Below are 15153 nucleotides of genomic sequence, written 5' to 3' on the forward strand. Positions count from 1 at the left end.
TTTGTAAGCACGTCATTAAACATTGGCATTTACCGGAAAGAAAAAAATGCCCCTTGTTGTACCCACCTTGAGTCCATCGCTGGGCAGCCGGTACCCAAACCGTGCAGGCAGGTCATCAAAATTACCTGTCTTGTTGTCAAATGTGTACTGAAAGAGAAAGAAGAATACAAATCACATCACGTGGTGTTTAATAACTAATAGTTCTTCGTCATTCAGTCTGTCTGAGTGTCTATCCTTCAGCCCGTCTCTGTCTGGGTGTCTATCCATCCGCCCGTCTCTGTCTGAGTGTCTATCCATCCGTCCGTCTCTGTCTGAGTGTCTATCCTTCAGCCCGTCTCTGTCTGGGTGTCTATCCATCCGCCCGTCTCTGTCTGAGTGTCTATCCATCCGTCCGTCTCTGTCTGAGTGTCTATCCATCCGCCCGTCTCTGTCTGAGTGTCTATCCATCCGCCCGTCTCTGTCTGAGTGTCTATCCTTCAGCCCGTCTCTGTCTGAGTGTCTATCCATCCGCCCGTCTCTGTCTGAGTGTCTATCCTTCCGCCCGTCTCTGTCTGCGTGTCTATCCTTCAGCCCGTCTCTGTCTGAGTGTCTATCCTTCAGCCCGTCTCTGTCTGAGTGTCTATCCTTCCGCCCGTCTCTGTCTGAGTGTCTATCCTTCAGCCCGTCTCTGTCTGAGTGTCTATCCTTCCGCCCGTCTCTGTCTGAGTGTCTATCCTTCCGCCCGTCTCTGTCTGCGTGTCTATCCTTCAGCCCGTCTCTGTCTGGGTGTCTATCCTTCAGCCCGTCTCTGTCTGCGTGTCTATCCTTCCGCCCGTCTCTGTCTGCGTGTCTATCCTTCCGCCCGTCTCTGTCTGGGTGTCTATCCTTCAGCCCGTCTCTGTCTGGGTGTCTATCCACCAGCCCGTCTCTGTCTGGGTGTCTATCCACCCGTCCGTCTCTGTCTGGGTGTCTATCCTTCAGCCCGTTCTCTGTCTGGGTGTCTATCCTTCAGCCCGTCTCTGTCTGGGTGTCTATCCTTCAGCCCGTCTCTGTCTGGGTGTCTATCCACCCGTCCGTCTCTGTCTGGGTGTCCATCCTTCAGCCCGTCTCTGTTTGGGTGTCTATCCTTCAGCCCGTCTCTGTTTGGGTGTCTATCCTTCAGCCCGTCTCTGTTTGGGTGTCTATCCTTCAGCCCGTCTCTGTCTGCGGTGACTCACGGCAGAGATGTCGGCCTCAACGGGCAGCAGGTTGAGGAAAGCGAAGAGCTGCACGGTGAAGATGGTGTAGATCTGTGTGGCAGACAGCATCAGCATCCCAAGGGAGAGCAGCATCTTGCATTCCGCACTGTGCCAGTCAACTGACACACACACGGACGGACTGTCCCAGCACTGGCAGCTCTCACACCTGCAGTGTACGTACACACACAAACACACACACACACACACACACAATTGTCAATGTCTGTAGGCCTACGTCTGCTCCCAGCCTCCCACAGAACAAACACCCCAAAGTTCCCAGGGACAACTGTAATTATATATGCCACTACGTGAAATCTGGTGTGACCCTGCTCGGTTCTGAAATCTGGTGTGACCCTACTCGGTTCTGAAATCTGGTGTGACCCTGCTCGGTTCTGAAATCTGGTGTGACCCTGCTCGGTTCTGAAATCTAGTGTGACCCTGCTCGGTTCTGAAATCTGGTGTGACCCTACTCGGTTCTGAAATCTGGTGTGACCCTGCTCGGTTCTGAAATCTGGTGTGACCCTGCTCGGTTCTGAAATAAGACAGTAGTGAATTTGTCATTGATTCATGCCTAACACACTTGCACACACACAAGATTGAAGTAGTTAAGCCTACTAGCTTGATAGCAGGGTTGGGGTTAATTCCATTTCAATTCTGGAAGTACAATGAAATTCCATGCAATTGTTTCAATGAGGAACATTTGGAATATTTCTGAATTGACTTTAATTGAACAGTACTGGGGCCACGCCCCATATATAAAAATTGCCTGGCTCCCCACAGGTGCCACTTTGGTTTTAGAAGTGAGGGGGACATGACCCCCAGATCCCCCGTCAGGTTCTCTCCTAGAGTTTTTTGGGGGTCATCTAAAGCGAACTTCCTGCATTGTTACACAATCCCAACGAGTCGTCTCTATTTAGAACAAAATGTAATTAAGCTTAATAAAGACTTTTGATGAATAATAAATATTGTGTTGCACCTTTAACCAAGACTGACAAATGAACAACACTTGAAAAAAATACAGACTTTTGATTGTCTTTAGTATTAAGACATCCTCTATATCAAATTTCAGCCAAACCGCCCAGCCAGCCCAGGCCACCTGCACACCCGACCCCCCACCAGTCTAGTCAATATACACCGCTCAAAAAAAATAAAAGGGAACACTTAAAACAACACAATGTAACTCCCAAGTCAATCACACTTCTGTGAAATCAAACTGTCCACTTAGGAAGCAACACTGATTGACAATAAATGTCACATGCTGTTGTGCAAATGGAATAGACAACAGGTGGAAATTATAGGCAATTAGCAAGACACCCCCAATAAAAGAGTGGTACTGCAGGTGGTGACCACAGACCACTTCTCAGTTCCTATGCTTCCTGGCTGATGTTTTGGTCACTTTTGAATGCTGGCGGTGCTTTCACTCTAGTGGTAGCATGAGACGGAGTCTACAACCCACACACGTGGCTCAGGTAGTGCAGCTCATCCAGGATGGCACATCAATGCGAGCTGTGGCAAGGTTTGCTGTGTCTGTCAGTGTAGTGTCCAGAGCATGGAGGCGCTACCAGGAGACAGGCCAGTACATCAGGAGACGTGGAGGAGGCCGTAGGAGGGCAACAACCCAGCAGCAGGACCGCTACCTCCGCCTTTGTGCAAGGAGGAGCAGGAGGAGCACTGCCAGAGCCCTGTAAAAAGACCACCAGCAGGCCACAAATGTGCATGTGTCTGCTCAAACGGTCAGAAACAGACTCCATGAGGGTGGTATGAGGGCCCGACGTCCACAGGTGGGGGTTGTGCTTACAGCCCAACACCGTGCAGGACGTTTGGCATTTGCCAGAGAACACCAAGATTGGCAAATTCGCCACTGGCGCCGTGTGCTCTTCACAGATGAAAGCAGGTTCACACTGAGCACATGTGCCAGACGTGACAGAGTCTGGAGATGCCGTGGAGAACGTTCTGCTGCCTGCAACATCCTCCAGCATGACCGGTTTGGCGGTGGGTCAGTCATGGTGTGGAGTGGCATTTCTTTGGGGGGCTGCACAGCCCTCCATGTGCTTGCCAGAGGTAGCCTGACTGCCATTAGGTACTGAGATGAGATCCTCAGACCCCTTGTGAGACCATATGCTGGTGCGGTTGGCCCTGGTGGTGCGGTCCTCCTAATGCAAGACAATGCTAGACCTCGTGTGGCTGGAGTGTGTCAGCAGTTCCTGCAAGAGGAAGGCATTGATGCTATGGACTGGCCTGCCCGTTCCCCAGAACTGAATCCAATTGAGCACATCTGGGACATCATGTCTCGCTCCATCCACCAACGCCACGTTGCACCACAGACTGTCCAGGAGTTGGCGGATGCTTTAGTCCAGGTCTGGGAGGAGATCCCTCAGGATACCATCCGCCACCTCATCAGGAGCATGCCCAGGCGTTGTAGGGAGGTCATATAGGCACGTGGAGGCCACACACACTACTGAGCCTCATTTTGACTTGTTTTAAGGACATTACATCAAAGTTGGATCAGCCTGTAGTGTGGTTTTCCACTTTAATTTTGAGTGTGACTCCAAATCCAGACCTCCATGGGTTGATAAAATTGATTTCCATTTGTAATTTGTGTGATTTTGTTGTCAGCACATTCAACTATGTAAAGAAAAAAGTATTTCATGAGAATATTTCATTCATTCAGATCTAGGATGTGTTATTTTAGTGTTCCCTTTACTTTTTTGAGCAATGTATACATCAACTATCTCCCAACACAATTTCCTTCCCAGTTCCCTCCCACCTTACATTTTTTTAATTCCCAAGGGAAAGGTTTGGAAACAAAAACATTAAAACACATTTCACCTCAAATATACATTACCACACAGAAACAGCAAATCCTCCATATAATGAATCTCATAGGACTAATAGTACTGTAGAGCTCTTTTTACTTACACACAATATAGCTGGGTCGCCCCGTTCTACCCCTAGGGGTCCACCACCCTGCAGCACCCCAACCCAACACTAGAGGTTGACCGATTAATCGGAATGGCTGATTAATTAGGGCCGATTTCAAGTTTTCATAACAATCGGTAATCTGCATTTTTGGACACCGTTTTATGGCCGATTACATTGCACTCCACGAGGAGACTGCGTGGCAGGCTGACGACCTGTTGTGCGAGTCCAGCAAGGAGCTAGCTAGCATTAAACTTATCTTATAAAAAACAATCAATCTTAACATAATCACTAGTTAACTACACATGGTTGATGATATTACTAGTTTATCTAGCTTGTCCTGCATTGCATATAATGCGGTGCCAGTTAATTTATCATTGAATCACAGCCTACTTCGCCAAACAGGTGATGATTTAATAAAAGCGCATTCGCAAAAAAAACACTGTCGTTGCACCAACGTGTTCCTAAACATCAACGCCTTTCTTAAAATCAATACACAAGTATATATTATTTTTTAAACCTGCATATTTAGTTAATATTGCCTGCTAACATGAATTTATTTTAACTAGGGAAATTGTGTCACGTCTCTTGCGTTCAATGCAAGCAGAGTCAGGGTAAATGCAGCAGTTTGGGCCGCCTGGCTCGTTGCAAACTGTGTGAAGACCATTTCTTCCTAACAAAAGACCGTAATTAATTTGCCAGAATTGTACATAATTATGACGTAACATTGAAGGTTGTGCAATATAAGAGCAACATTTAGACTGATGGATGCCCCCCGTTAGATAAAATACGGAACGGTTCTGTATTTCACTGAAAGAATAAACGTTTTGTTTGCGAAATGATAGTTTCCGGATTTTACCATATTAATGACCTAAGGCTCGTATTTAAAAAAAATGGCTGATTAATCAGTATCGGCTTTTTTTTGGTCCTCCAATAATCGGTATCGGCGTTGAAAAATCCTAAATCGGTCGACCTCTACACAACACACCCCAGTCAGCTTTAAGACCTTAGTGAAACATTCATTTATTGGTTTTGGGGGTGTTAGGCCAAGGCCAGAGTGACAACCCACAGGACTGAGCAAGCCCAGCAGCGAGGCTTTGCCTAAATAGGTATCTCCCCTGACGAGGGCATGTTTTCAATACTCCTTTAACCGTACTGCATTCCATATAAGGCATCCAGGCCTTATGAAAGTTCCCCCGTATACCCTTAATATAGTAATGAACTCAAGCTAGCAATACATAACTTGACATTGCGGGAGGATAACCAATCTTCCAATGAATGTGCATTTCTTAGCCACTATAAAACGCTAGGTTACTCAGTTTCTTCTGATAACAGTCTCCAGTATCAACATTTACAAGCAAAACAAAAACAGGGAGAAGGGAGAACCTGTAGATATGGTGAGATAAAAGAACATACACATTTGCAAATATGTCCCTATTGTGTTTTACACCTCCAGCAGAGGAATGACATTTCTCAGTGCATGATATTCAGTCTCACTGGCATATAGAACATTCTATGGATGGTTTTAACCTGCAGTCATTTATGTCTAATATTATAACAACATGACTGGGCATTCTAACAGATCTGTATCCATTCATCATCATCATCAATAGCTTCTACCAGGTCCTCCTCACATTTTTGTTTTGTGTCATCGGGAAAAGCCTCTATCAACCCTTGATACAGTTTGGAAATCAACTTGAGGTTTGTCAGACAGCCTTAAAACATAGTTTACATCTTTGAAGCTTCTTGCTTGTCCAGTGTTTGCTGCACAGAGAGAATAAAAAGTGTTGCATCTTCACAAATTTACCACAGCTCCGTCAGACCGGTCTTCCTCGGCTGCCTGACCCTGCTGAGACCCCTATCATCATCACAGACCGATCTTCCCTGGTTACCTGACCCTGCTGAGACCCCTGTCACCGTCACAGACTGGTCTTCCCTGGTTACCTGACCCTGCTGAGACCCGTGTCACCATCACAGACTGGTCTTCCCTGGTTACCTGACCCTGCTGAGACCCCTGTCACCGTCACAGACTGGTCTTCCCTGGTTACCTGACCCTGCTGAGACCCCTGTCACCATCTGATCCTCATAAGATCAGGCATGACAAATAATTACTTTGGTGTACATTATATTATCCAAGAAAAGAATCAATGGTTCAATAATTGAAATGACTGTTATTCCCAGATCCCAGACTGTAGCTTTAAGCTTCTGTCCTGTAGCTACTGTAGGTCTACCCATCAATTCAAGATGGAACTGTGTCATTCACTGATATTGTTAATATACTGCAAAATTCAGCTGAGCTCTGTAGACTGGTCTTCCCTGGCTGTCTGACCTTGTTGGGACCACTGTCACCATCTGATCCTGCTGAGACATGATGAGTAGTGTTGTGTACTGACTATACACTAGAGGGCTGCATTCCCTTGTGATGCCTGTGAGTCCCGACAGAGATCACTGCAGTGTGGTCGGCATTGTTCGTGCTGCGAACAGTCAGATTAAAATATTTTTTGTTGTCCCACAGATGATTTGGAAACAAACGGGCCTCTTTCTGCTTTGTACGTGTTAGCCTAGCTATAGTATTAAAAGCACATATTTATTCACACGCCCAGAATTCACTGCTTCAACATCAGTAGCCTTCCTCTCCTAGTTGGATGTGAGTGTTCAAGTGTCCAAAGTATGTGTGGTCTCATCGAAATAGACTAGGCTGTATACATGGTCGGAGAATCACGTGCCAGTTAACTTAAATATTATTAGCCTGTAGTTTACTACAATGTCTGTAAATAAATAGGCGATTGATAAATGGAAAGAAGTGGAGGGCGTTCAACCAACGTGAGTCAAAGTGCACTCAAATGTATTCATTGAAAAGGAAAAAGGTTACAATGGTGCGCAAGCGTTGCACATTTTCAATTTCAATAAGTATTGGTTACCGATTTATTTGTCTCTGCCTGCAAATCGTCCTCCTAAAAAAGGTAGGCTATATCCTATAGGTCTATGCAAAACATAGCAAGTGTTTAATGAATCACTAACCATCTGAATTCTTTAGCAATACAAGACCATCGCTTAATGAGAGGTCGACACGTCTGGTTGGCGGATATCACTGAATTTGTTCAGGAAATGCGTCATTCTAATGCAGGGAAGACCAGTCTGTCATCATTCTTGCTGTTTCAAGTTCAGTAGCCATACCTGAGAAACCAGGTTCATGTGTGGTCTCGTTTAAATAGAGTAGGATATAACCTGTGTGGAGAAGTACTGGGCAGCTATCTTTCCAAGGAAATGTACTTCCTAAGTAGTTTACTACATTGCTTAGAAATAAGCCTAAATATTGATCACCCATATTTCTCAGTCTGAAAATCTTCCCACTCCCAAAAAAAAAAAAAAAGGTAAGCTATAAAAAAAATGGTTTGAGAGAAAGTAAGTCTCTCCAGCTCTGCTCTCTTCAATCTACATCTAGCATAGTGGCTGATATAGATTAATAATACAATTTAAGGGCCATGTGAGAATCTCTGGTCATGTTAACCCTCGCAAGGCTGCAGGCCCAGACGGCATCCCCAGCCGCGCCCTCAGAGCATGCGCAGACCAGCTGGCCGGTGTGTTTACGGACATATTCAATCAATCCCTATACCAGTCTGCTGTTCCCACATGCTTCAAGAGGGCCACCATTGTTCCTGTTCCCAAGAAAGCTAAGGTAACTGAGCTAAACGACTACCGCCCCGTAGCACTCACATCCGTCATCATGAAGTGCTTTGAGAGACTAGTCAAGGACCATATCACCTCCACCCTACCTGACACCCTAGACCCACTCCAATTTGCTTACCGCCCAAATAGGTCCACAGACGATGCAATCTCAACCACACTGCCCTAACCCATCTGGACAAGAGGAATACCTATGTGAGAATGCTGTTCATCGACTACAGCTCGGCATTCAACACCATAGTGCCCTCCAAGCTCGTCATCAAGCTCGAGACCCTGGGTCTCGACCCCGCCCTGTGCAACTGGGTACTGGACTTCCTGACGGGCCGCCCCCAGGTGGTGAGGGTAGGCAACAACATCTCCTCCCCGCTGATCCTCAACACTGGGGCCCCACAAGGGTGCGTTCTGAGCCCTCTCCTGTACTCCCTGTTCACCCACGACTGTGTGGCCACGCACGCCTCCAACTCAATCATCAAGTTTGCGGACGACACAACAGTGGTAGGCTTGAATACCAACAACGACGAGACGGCCTACAGGGAGGAGGTGAGGGCCCTCGGAGTGTGGTGTCAGGAAAATAACCTCACACTCAACGTCAACAAAACTAAGGAGATGATTGTGGACTTCAGGAAACAGCAGAGGGAACACCCCCATATCCACATCGATGGAACAGTAGTGGAGAGGGTAGCAAGTTTTAAGTTCCTCGGCATACACATCACAGACAAACTGAATTGGTCCACTCACACAGACAGCATCGTGAAGAAGGCGCAGCAGCGCCTCTTCAACCTCAGGAGGCTGAAGAAATTCGGCTTGTCACCAAAAGCACTCACAAACTTCTACAGATGCACAATCGAGAGCATCCTGTCGGGCTGTATCACCGCCTGGTACGGCAACTGCTCCGCCCTCAACCGTAAGGCTCTCCAGAGGGTAGTGAGGTCTGCACAACGCATCACCGGGGGCAAACTACCTGCCCTCCAGGACACCTACTCCACCCGATGTTACAGGAAGGCCATAAAGATCATCAAGGACATCAACCACCCGAGCCACTGCCTGTTCACCCCGCTATCATCCAGAAGGCGAGGTCAGTACAGGTGCATCAAAGCTGGGACCGAGAGACTGAAAAACAGCTTCTATCTCAAGGCCATCAGACTGTTAAACAGCCACCACTAACACTGAGTGGCTGCTGCCAACACACTGACAATGACACTGACTCAACTCCAGCCACTTTAATAATGGGAATTGATAGGAAATTATGTAAATATATCACTAGCCACTTTAAACAATGCTACCTTATATAATGTTACTTACCCTACATTATTCATCTCACATGCATACGTATATACTGTACTCTATATCATCGACTGCATCCTTATGTAATACATGTATCACTAGCCACTTTAACTATGCCACTTTGTTTACATACTCATCTCATATGTATATACTGTACTCGATATCATCTACTGTATCTTGCCTATGCTGCTCTGTACCATCACTCATTCATATATCCTTATGTACATATTCTTTATCCCCTTACACTGTGTATTAGACAGTGGATTTGGAATTGTTAGTTAGATTACTTGTTGGTTATTACTGCATTGTCGGAACTAGAAGCACAAGCATTTCGCTACACTCGCATTAACATCTGCTAACCATGTGTATGTGACAAATAAAATTTGATTTGATTTAAATGTACTTTTGTGCATATAGGGCGCAAAATTGTTGGGACCATGCGGTAGCGGGTGGGAGTCGTTTTATTGCTGTGTCACAAGTCGCAGGCCTCCTAATTGTCCCTAGAATTTCTAAGCAAACAGCTGGAGGCAGGGCTTTCTCCTATAGAGCTCCATGTTTATGGAATGGTCTGCCTACCCATGTGAGAGACGCAAACTCAGTCTCAACCTTTAAGTCTTTACTGAAGACTCATCTCTTCAGTGGGTCATATGATTGAGTGTAGTCTGGCCCAGGAGTGGGAAGGTGAACGGAAAGGCTTTGGAGCAACGAACCGCCCTTGCTGTCTCTGCCTGGCCGGTTCCCCTCTTTCCACTGGGATTCTCTGCCTCTAACCCTATTACAGGGGCTGAGTCACTGGCTTACTAGGGCTCTTTCATACCGTCACTAGGAGGGGTGCATCACTTGAGTGGGTTGAGTCACTGATGTGATCTTCCTGTCTGGGTTGGCGCCCCCCCTTGGGTTGTGCCGTGGCGGAGATCTTTGTGGGCTATACTCGGCCTTGTCTCAGGATGGTAAGTTGGTGGTTGAAGATATCCCTCTAGTGGTGTGGGGGCTGTGCTTTGGCAAAGTGGGTGGGGTTATATCCTTCCTGTTTGGCCCTGTCCGGGGGTGTCCTCGGATGGGGCCAGTGTCTCCTGACCCCTCCTGTCTCAGCCTCCAGTATTTATGCTGCAGTAGTTTGTGTCAGGGGGCTAGGGTCAGTTTGTTATATCTGGACTACTTCTCCTGTCCTATTCGGTGTCCTGTGTGAATTTAAGTATGCTCTCTCTAATTCTCTCTTTCTTTCTCTCTCTCGGACCTGAGCCCTAGGACCATGCCTTCAGGACTACCTGACATGATGACTCCTTGCTGTCCCCAGTCCACCTGGCCGTGCTGCTGTTCCAGTTTCAACTGTTCTGCCTGTGATTATTATTATTTGACCATGCTGGTCATTTATGAACATTTGAACATCTTGGCCATGTTCTGTTATGGTCAGCTCTCTCCCTCTCTCTAATGGTACATCAACTTGCGAAGAGATGGCCTGGCTATGGTAGCTACTAGCTAGTGTAGCTAATTCATTCACCTCAGTCAAGAGGGAAAGAAACATTAGCTAATGTTACATGTCAGTTACAATACTAGCTCAGCACTGTGAACAAACACTAGATCATTTTTTTTCTGTTAAGTTAAACTGCTGTTACCTTGCCAGCTACATCAGTCAGCTAAAGAGTAGCCAGTTTCTGCTCTGCTTGCTTTTACAACTCGGTGAAAGAGCGCAACACAGACACTGAACTATGCTCAACTCTCCAGTGCTGGTCCAGCCAGCCTTCCAAAAGCTTTGCCTTCACACAGCCTGTCAACCCGCTCTGTGGTGTTTGCATGGTCCTAAATCCAGCCGGCTGAACACTACAAACAGCATACCCGACTGCTCGGAGGCGACCTCTTGGTCCTAAAGCCCATTGATGCAAATCACATTCCAATGATAAATGCAATTTCAGAATATGGGGGGACATGACCCCCCCCCCGTCTGCAGTGAAAGTTGCACCCCTGGCTACCCATCCACATCGCTCTGGCCAAACACATTCTGACTGTTCTGATTGGTCCCTGAAAACAACAGTTGGGCCAGAGCCAGCCTACATGATGAAGTGATCAACTTTGAAATTCTGATTGGTTAGATTTGTTAGAGATGATCCAATCGCTGATGAATTTGTTTTGTACAACACCCCTCCTTCTGAAGTCACACAAACGACTTCTTGGATGCCAGACTCAAACAATGTGTTACGTTCAATAGCGCAGCAGAATTCAAATTCAGTGTGAGTCGTCAAAAAATATCTATAAAAGGCTTATCAAGAGTAGACCTACTGCTTGGGCCCTGTGCTTCTCAGTGATGACCGGTGTCGGACAGAGAGGAAATAACATGCATTAGACTACATCAGATAGCAATACAGCATCACCAAGCGCTACTAATAACACAAAATATCTCCCCAGATATTGAATATTCATTTAAACATGACATGCTGTATGTTTCAAGGTGGCACGGGTGTATAAAGCCACAAATAAACAATTCCAAGTTTCACGTAGGTAGGCCCTTTCAAAAGGTACGGGGACATTTGCTGTATGATACTTGCTACAGATGTAATGATCTTTGTAAAGTAAAGCCTGAAAGTAGAAGTCATCGTATTAGTTGCAAAAGAAGGATGATGTCAAAGTCATGTGGCAATGTCGTCGCATGTAATGTGACTACCCAGCAGTATGACAGATAGCGACTTTAACCACATAGCCTACTTGGATAACAACCTATTCAGTTAGCCACGCTAACTTCCTAGCTAATATTATTCTTGTCGCAAATCTCCCATCTATCTAGCTAGCTAGCTAACTTAATCATAGCCCAATATTGGACTAAAGAGCCTAACGTTACTCCTTAGTCCAAGGACCTTAAAAAGACAAAACAGCCAAATACTCCATCTAAACGTGAATCGATTCTCCATTGCGGTACGGTTATAGAAAAATAAATCCCTGTACATCAAACATTTCACAAATGCAAAATACAAACTTACTGTACACTGTTTTAACCGCGTTTAACACAGCAGCCGACAGTACTTTTCATTGACTAGACAACACGTTTGTGGCATATGTCTTCCGTTTACACATACAGTAACTTAGGTGTTTGGAAACGCAGATAGCTAATTAGCACAAGTAGTCCACTCGGTCTCCCGTCTGTTTTCCTGTAAACAAGAGCTGTAGCATGGAAATATGGCCATATGGGAACCATAATCCTATAAAAAAAGGCGTGTATCAATATGACCTTTTGTTTTCCACAACCGTACCGCAAGCGATGCGTCGCGGATAACCTCCCCCATACAGAATACGCCTTCGTCCAATGACTATTATGTGTAATGTTGTGGAACTGAGAGTCATGACCACCGGCTAACGTAAACACAGCTGCAAAAGTGGTGAATCGGGTTTTATGATACTAACAATATATGGCGGCTGTAGAGGTGCCAAACCTATTTAGCAAGCTATTACACGTCTTCTAAATATACCCGATGGAGCAAGCTACCATTATTAGCAAGCTAAATACCATTATTAGACCAGCTTTGCAACTCCCAAGCTTGATAGCAACATCATGACATGACTCGAGTCTAAACACCAGCGTATTTGACGTTGGTAACAGCTAGCTATATCAGCGCTAGCTACAAATACAAGTTAGCTAGCTAGATAACTAACGTTAGATCGTGGAAAGTTACCTTTGAATCAGACCGAAGTTTCCTCTGATTTAAAAAATATATATGCGAATAATATAGACATTACAATAAATTGCTATCTATACGTATGATCGCAACAACTTTATTCCTTTACTTTAACATGCCAGTACAACAGAACGTCAACAATAATCCCGAACTAGCCAGCTTCCTCTATCTGCAAACTCCGCCCCGCCCGAGCAGATTGTTGCTGCTGATTGGACGGAAGGACAATCAATCTTTCCTTTCCGAAACTGTTTCCTGGGGTAAACATAACCACGTGATGCATCATGTATTTACAGTAAAGAAATTATCTAAAATATATAGTATTTATACGTGTGGGGTGTGTGACCACGTATGCAAAGGTTTAAATTTAGTGGCTGACAGTTTGACTATGAATTCGAGCGCAAGATGTGGGGTAATAATAGCGAAGTTTATGGCGGGGCAGTGCTGGCCTTGGAACCCGCATTTGCTGGCCTGGAATACATTGTTAATAATATATTTTGGAAGGTTTGGTTATTATACCACACAAATATCTGCTTGTTATACTTATGGATATTTCTGAAAGAGAGGTCAAAGAGGTCTCTTTCAGAATTATCCATAAGTATAACCCTGCGAATCATTAGCTGAAAAACAACAAAAAAGTACCATTGACTGTATTTTTTGGGAAAAGCATCCAGAAAAAGTGTTGCATTCATTTTGGCATTGTCTACGTGTAAAGAAATTATTGCAAGGTATTTATAGATTTATAATTGATAATAGTCTTGAATACTTTTGTTTATTATGGGGTAATGTGCTGCTTGGTTTCATTAACTATAATATACAAAAAAAAAAAAAGTATTTAATGTAATTGTAATAATGGGGAAAAAGTCATTAATACATGTAAATTCACTAATAAAGACCCAGTCTTCCTTGTTTTCTGTAAGGTGTTCTAGATTATTCTACATTCTTCGAATAAGAAAGCTGTAAAAACAATAAATACCTGTTTTTTTTAAAGGCCTTTGAATAATCTGTAATTGGTTGTTTGTTTGGTTGTATAATTCCTGTATTGACACTGGTGTTTTGTGTAACAATGAGAGTACCACAGAGTCATACCCATAAAACCTTTTTCTCATAGGGTATTTTAGAAACACTTCAAATAATTGCATTTGAATACCGTCTAAATCTTTCTAGGATAAGGGGACTTTTATCAATATATTCGTCTGTATTTACCCCCTCAAAATGAAATGCTAATTAGCTGCTAATGTGGCTATCATAAAGAACTACAAATACCATGATGATCTGGACCAGACTACCGAATTGAGGCAAAGGTAAGAATCTCTGGATTAACTGTCTATTGTCAGCTAAATGTTGTAATGAATAAATTGGCTACGTTTCTTTAAATGGACAATTGTTAACTGTCTTGTTCAAGTTTTAAATTGACACAGTACCTGTTAGCAAAGGTATCAGCTGGAGATGATGTGCAGCAGCTTGCAGGGATTTGTAGTTTTCCATAATGTCTACTTTGATGCTAATTAGCATTTTCCAACCTGAGAGTAAATAGAGCCGAAATATATTGATAAAAGTCACCTTGTCCGAGAGAGATTTACATGGTTAGCAGAACGTTACACCAGGGTAAGCCTACACAACACACAGCCCTTATTGTAAGTGTGGCAGGTAGCTTAGTGGTTAGCGCGTTGGCCTAGTAACCGGAAGGTTGAAAGATCGAATCCCTGAGCTGACATGGTAAAAATCTCTTGTTCTGCCCCTGAACGAGGCAATTAACCCACTCTTCCGAGGCAGTTAAACCACTGTTCCTAGACTGTCATTGAAAATAATAATTTGTTCTTAACTGACTTGCCTAGTTAAATAAAGGTTTCTAAAATCTCCTATGGGATAAATGAATGGTGGAAAAGTTATTGGAACCGTTTCCATGTTTGACCGCTAGGTTTATGGGTATTATGACATCTCCACTGTGGGGCTCTATACCTTATGAAAGTCCCACCTACTTCCTGGTGCAAGTCACGTACTGTTTCTGTGATGGGTGTCATACAATTCATGAAAATGGGGTCATTCATATATCTACAATTATATTTGTGGATTAATTTACCTTTACCCAGTGCCTTTGATACAAAAACACCTGCAATGAAAGATAGCCTAGGCAGTCGATAGTGAGCGCTAGAGCTGCACTATCTATCATCTTGGATTAATACACTTGTATCCCCTGTGGACCGGCTAGTACATAAATGATTATCCTCCTTATAAGTAGCTTTAATCAACAATTTAGGATGTTGCAATTTTTTATTTTTTTATTTATTTAACCAGGCAAGTCAGTTAAGAACAAATTCTTATTTTCAATGACGGCCTAGGAACAGTGGTTTAACTGCCTGTTCAGGGGTAGAACGACAGCT

The 15153-nt window shown here is 44.5% G+C and overlaps 1 protein-coding gene across 2 annotated transcripts in view; it reads right to left on the reverse strand.

Annotated features, from left to right (window-relative positions):
* Positions 1 to 12954, reverse strand: part of LOC110508833 (E3 ubiquitin-protein ligase RNF13) — an 84666-nt gene extending 71712 nt beyond the window's left edge. The window contains exons 1-3 of one of the 2 annotated variants that reach the window (XM_036987041.1): positions 12770 to 12954; positions 1197 to 1383; positions 67 to 147 (exon numbers count right to left, since the gene is read on the reverse strand). In XM_036987041.1, coding sequence (XP_036842936.1) covers positions 67 to 147; positions 1197 to 1310 — 195 coding nt within the window. In that variant the 5' untranslated portion in view covers positions 1311 to 1383; positions 12770 to 12954. Of the gene's footprint in view, positions 1 to 66; positions 148 to 1196; positions 1384 to 12079; positions 12742 to 12769 lie in introns of those variants that run through there. The other variant, XM_036987109.1, reaches the window with a different exon arrangement.
* Positions 12955 to 15153: the final 2199 nt, after the last annotated feature.

Source organism: Oncorhynchus mykiss, chromosome 1, assembly GCF_013265735.2.
Source record: "Oncorhynchus mykiss isolate Arlee chromosome 1, USDA_OmykA_1.1, whole genome shotgun sequence".
Classification (NCBI taxonomy): domain Eukaryota; kingdom Metazoa; phylum Chordata; class Actinopteri; order Salmoniformes; family Salmonidae; genus Oncorhynchus; species Oncorhynchus mykiss.